Source organism: Barbus barbus, assembly GCF_936440315.1.
Source record: "Barbus barbus genome assembly, chromosome: 30".
Classification (NCBI taxonomy): domain Eukaryota; kingdom Metazoa; phylum Chordata; class Actinopteri; order Cypriniformes; family Cyprinidae; genus Barbus; species Barbus barbus.
In genome coordinates, this window is record NC_136758.1 from 3,233,717 (window position 1) to 3,239,716 (window position 6,000).

At 37.3% G+C, this 6,000-nt stretch overlaps 1 protein-coding gene across 1 annotated transcript in view; it reads left to right on the forward strand.

Annotated features, from left to right (window-relative positions):
• pxdn (peroxidasin) overlaps positions 1-5,295 on the forward strand; it is a 69,681-nt gene extending 64,386 nt beyond the window's left edge. Inside the window, exons 22-23 of the mRNA XM_079385848.1 lie at positions 108-221; positions 914-5,295. Coding sequence (XP_079241974.1) covers positions 108-221; positions 914-1,048 — 249 coding nt within the window. The 3' untranslated portion in view covers positions 1,049-5,295. The remainder of the gene's footprint in view (positions 1-107; positions 222-913) is intronic.
• Positions 5,296-6,000: the final 705 nt, after the last annotated feature.

Consider the following 6,000-nt stretch of genomic DNA (forward strand, 5'->3'; position numbering starts at 1 on the left):
TTGTTTGAGTTCAATGTCCTGAATCAGTAATCCTATGTAGGTATAGGATGGTGCATTAAATGTGCAGAATATAAGCGTTCAAAAGCATTCTCTGTTGGAACTGACAGATAAAAAGACTTGAAGGCCGTCTGAGCAGGACAGACTGTGCAGATGAGGACGGGAGAGAGCGAGTGGATGGAGAGAGCTGGAAGAAGAACCCCTGCACCACCTGTCAGTGTCGTGTAAGTTTATCAGTGCATTGAGCATTTCTGACTTCACAAACCCACTGGTTATTAAAATAATTCAATGGATTTTCCACTGTATTACACATTAAGTTTCACTAGGCTGAAAATCATTTGGAATAGTTTAATTATGATTTACCAAATGACTCATTGAGAAGATTTTATTGACTCAATAATGCCAAATTCTACTCACTTTTGACACTTAGTGAGTGTTTATTTTGGATGTGAAATATCGGTTACATCTGTGTTTTCTTTATCTCACTGCAAACGAATGTGCAGGATTCTAGCACTCTCATGTACTTATTCTTGTTGACAGATGGATCAGTAGACAGACTGATTCCTAGGGGGAACTTTAGCTGTCAGAAACTGAAAAATGCGCTCACGTGGTACTGTTTGGCATTGTAACATTATAACTCAATCTTAGATAGAATCTGCAGTAGTTTAAAGGAATAGTTCACCCAAAAATGAGTGTTTGTTTTTAATTTGGAGAACTTTAGCATTAGCAATGTAGCATTGCATCACTTGCTCAGCAATGGATGCTCTGCAGTGAATGGGTGCCGTCAGAATGAGAGTCCAAACAGCTGATAAAAACAGCACAATAATCCTCAAGTAAAGGAAAGGACCTGTGATGATTCCTGCAGAAATACTGTCCCGTTTTCAGCTCAGGTGTTCCTTGTCTCTGTCTCTGTTAGGAGGCCCAGGTGACGTGTTTTGTGGAAAAGTGTCCGCAGGCAGCATGCCTGAAGCCAGTGACGCCCAAAGGCTCATGCTGCCCCGTGTGCCTCAACCAGCCGTCACAACCGCAGGAGAACGAGCGCCACGTATAACCTCAGGACACTTAACCAATGTGGCCTTGAGCTCATGCCTCCATTTGTTCCATAGTTGCGTTTCAGGGGTTTTTGTTGTTTGTCATGTATTGGTATTTTTGTTTGCATATCCTCAGATGCCCTCAACAAAGAACCAAAAATACACTGCCTTAAAAATATTTGAACAGATGAATGTTGGGGCCCTGTTTTCCTCCTCAGGCATGTTAACCGGGAGACGACTACCCAAAGGGTTCATTTACGAGACCAAGGATGTGCGGCTCCGGTCCTGGAGGGACACTTTCCTGCAGAGTTCAGCTCTATCACTAATCAAACACAACAAACCCTGTGTTTGTCTTCAGGATTCAGGATTACCTGAAAATTACAGTCAGTTGCGTTCAAAAAAATATTCAGGCTTAAATTTGAGATTCACGCATTTGAATTGCATATAACATTTCTGTCCATTTGGACTGCACAGTTTTAACATCAACTAATAGAGTCAATGCGATACATGTTTGTCAGTTATACGGGTAAGATTTCTAAACTGAATGTGGTTTAAATGCACAGTACCCAGGTTTATATATGTATCATCATTACTTTTAATTTGTTTCAAACCGATTGTTGCGTGCTCCAGAGATAATCATATTTTAACCATGTTCATACTTAACATACATTAACAGATTCATGCTTATTCTGAGCAATATAAATGAATACATTTTGAAAATATTCATGTTTAGATCAAATCAAATAGATGCAAAGAGTTAAAAATAAACTGTGCCATGATTTTTTTGAGTGCTGAAATCTGGCTTGTTTCATGAAAGCGTGACTGATAAATGTGCATTACTTAAAGTTACAGTTGTATAAAACAACTGGATGGAAATTTTGCATGCAATTTAAATGCATAAATCTTAATTTTAGGCCTAAATGTGTTTGTTTGACTGGGGACGGAGCTGAACTCTCCAGGACCGGAGTTTCTCATTTCTGGTTGTTTTACAGAAGAAGCATTCCCAGCTTTGAGATGCTGAAGAACTGGTGCTATCTTACTCCATTTAAGTGATTTACCCGAGTCTTAAGAGTGTTGTTTTATGCATTTAATTGTTTTGCAATATACAATGCATCATAAAGTATATACACTCATTATGTGCTTTTTAAAACCACACTTGAGCGAAAATCCTTCGTTTTGTAGTTACGCTAAAGACATTTTAAACCTTACTCATACTTTTACTTTGTTTATGGTGCATAGTATCATATTCTGGACATATGTAGAATATTAGTTTCCACTTTTTATCTTCCTCTCACGTGGAGAAAAATGTGAATACCTTGAAATCAATCTTTGCAATGGGGAAAAAAACTCTACTGATCACCAAATGTTTGTTTCCCTTGGCAACTGCGGGTTTTCTGAGACCTGGTGTTCTTTGCTTTTTGACAGAAAGCTGTTATTGATGTTTTTGGTTTGGGAGCGACCGAGGTGAAGCATTTGGGAAGTGCAGCACTGAGCTGACGTCAGGCTCTCTTTTAGGGTGTTACTGTACTTTTCTATAATGCTCTGTTCTACCGGCCCAGTATTTATATTCTTGTCATGCATGAAGGTCCAGATGTTTCCTTCCTTTTCAAACAGTGTTCAGAGAGATGTAAACCATTGTGCCTCATCACAATACATCACTTGAAACACACACACACACTACTCTCTCTGCATCCAGTGTTCAATTATACTCATATTCATTCACTTAGCAGAGGCTTTTGTCCAGCAGAAGAGCAATATTTGAGATGATAATTGCATTTGTGTTCTGATTCCATTAACGATACGTTTTAGTGCTTTTAAGGAATCACTAAATAATGTTGTACCATTTGAACTGGATAAGAGTCATTTGTTTGTGAGTGGGACTACACTGCTCTTGCTGTATGTTTGTGCTTTTATCATTGTGTTTTTTTAAGCACCCGCTATTTGTCATGTTCAGTTCAGACTGAAGGCTCAAGTTTTGCATTGATGCTGTGGAAAATCTTGTTCAGTAGCTTAGTATGATGTTCCAGTCATATCGGTAGAAGTATATTGAGCATAAAGAACCGTCATTGTAACATAATGAAACACACACACTGCTGGTCAAAAGTTTGGAATAATTGCTTTTTTTAACAATCAGCAAGGCTGCATTTATTTGATCAAAATACAGTAAAAATGGTAATATTTTGAAATATTACTACAATTAAAATATCCATTTTCTATTTGAATGTGTTGTAATATTTATTCCTGTGATGCAAAGCTGAATTCTTAGCATCATTACTCCAATTTTTAGTGTCACTTGATCTGTCAGAAATCATTGTGATATGCTGATTGGCTGCTTGGTTATTTGTGATCAATTATTAACTCTTTCCCCGCCAACGTTTTTGAAAAAAGCTGCCAGCGTTTTTGCTGATTTTCACTAAAATGTCATGGCTCCCTGTGAATATCTGAACATGCAATACAACAAAATAAAGATCAGACCCTCTACTTTCACCTGTTTTATTCTAGCTTCAAGCAATGTTCAAGCAATTTGTTTGTTTTATCAACACTTGAATGTTGGTAGGTTTCATAAAAAAAGCAACATTTTGAGCAAAAAGCTGAGAAAATGGCATTTTTATCAAATACTACATGTGGATCATATTCGGTAATAATATCAAAGAAGCTTGCACAGACCAATTTCTGGATTGAAATTTCACTCTGTAACATTAGACCGTTTTCATTTATATGTGGTTGGTGTTGATGATTGCATTCATTTTCATATGCATATGCTTGCATATGAGAGCGCTCGTTTCTGCGTCTTCCTGTTTTTGATCTTTCTAGACTCATTCAGGAGATTCGTATTACAGTGGAAACATTTTCAATTAAGATTCGTTGATGAATAGAAATAACATTTATTTTAAATGAAATCTTTTCAATTTATTGCATCCTTGTGGAATGAGAGTATTAATAGTAGAACTTTTGAATGGTAATGTATCATGTTTTCATATTGCTAAAATATGCAGCGACAACTATTGTCAATATTGATAATTTTAGAATGATTTCTGAAGGATAATGCGACACGGAAGATAGGAGTAATGATTCAAAATCCAGCTTTGCATCACAGGGATAAGTTACATTGTTAAATATTCAAATAGAAAATGCTTCTTTTAATCTGTAATGACATTTCACAATATTACTGTTTTTTTACTGTAATTTTGATCAAATATATCCAGCCTTGGTGAGCAGAAGAGACTACCTTCAAAAACATATTTATTCCAAACTTTTGACCAGTAGTGTAGGCTATAATCTGTATTATTATTATTATTTAAAAAGGAACTGGTCCTCAATTCCCAACTCTAGGAATTCTACAACACATCTTTTGCTGAATGTCAAGTTTCCCCAACACTGTCACACACCTTGTACCAAAGACCAAACGTGCGTGTGTTTTGTTTAGTGGACTGGTCAGACGTTTTTGAGATTTGTTTTTGTTTTTTGGAGTCTGACTCAGTCTCACTGAAATTGAAAGCCATATCCTGAGCTGGGGAACACTTTATTTCGATAGTCCACTTTAGACATTCTACTAACAGTAAGTAACTTTGCAACTACATGTCAACTAGCAGTCATTAGAGTATTAGTAGACTTAATATCTTCTAACACTTTATTTTTGATTGGTCCAGAACACACAACATACTGACTATGAGAAACTTTGCAAGTATCAGTCAACTTCTTCTACTAACCCTAAACCTACCCTAACAGTCTACTCTGAGAGTTAGTAGACATGTAGTTGCAATGAGAATTAGCTGACATGTTGCAAAGTTACGTCTAGTTAGTAGAATGTCTAAAGTGGACTATCAAAATAAAGTGTAACCGAGAGCTGCAATGCTGCTCCTCTCTAAACATTCCACTGTATCCTGATGAAACAATCATTGTTTGCATGTACGGTTGCAGTCGTGCTGGTTAGTGATTGGGAAAGTGACTGCTATTGTGTTGAGAGCAGCTATTTTAGCATTTGTGACTGCATTCAACTCTCTTATCTCTGTTATGTGACTCTATATCAGTGTTTTATTACTCCCAAATGGCCTTCCTTCCTTCCTTCCTTCCTAAATGATCTAACAGCCTCTTGAAGATCTTCCCCCAAACCAAACTGTGCACACATTGCCATGGACATGCACTGCCCTGCAAGACTGAACATGCTCAAGTGGTCAAAATGATTCTTATATTTTGTATTGTATTTTTGCCAAAGACTGTTTGCACTGCAACGTATGCCTTTCAACAATAAAAATGGCCACATATGAAACAGCTGTTTTATTTCCAACATACTGCATGTCTGGTCACATTTATATAGCGCTTTTTATGGTGCAAATTGTTGCAAAGCAGCTTCACATTAGCATTGTAATTTTGTAAAATGAATCGCTTATGAAACAAATTCAGCTCTACAGAAGACAATAGTCTCATTATCCAGCTCAGTTTGGTTCATGTGTTCTCATCTGATAGTATCAGTGCAGTTAAATCAGTAATATCATTCAATTTAGTTGTTGAAGCCCTTTCTTTTGAAAAATGTGAGAAGTAAAAGCAAAATGTGTAGAGAAAATCATGCATGTGGACAGCAGTTCACTAGTTTGCAACCTAGAAATGTATGTGGGGAAAACCATGCTTTTCAGGTGTAAGTTATTCAAGGTTTGCAAAACTTTACAATAAGGTCCCATTAGTTAGCGTTAGTTTAATTGACTAACATTGACTTTAGGTTAGGTATAGTGTGTGGGTTGAAAGAAGACCAGCATTATCTTTTCCCCAACACAACAGAGCAATCTGTGCAAATGTTTTGTTGGCCCAGAGGAGAACACATTCTCTTCACATGAGCTGTTTTCTTTTCAGGGTTCAGCCTGGGAGTAGAGCCAAGTTGCACAATTAGGCCACAAAGGCTCCCCGTCATCTGGGCTTGTATATGTGAGTCGGTCCCCGTAACGTGGCCCCTGACTTCAGCGAGGCTTATCTCTCC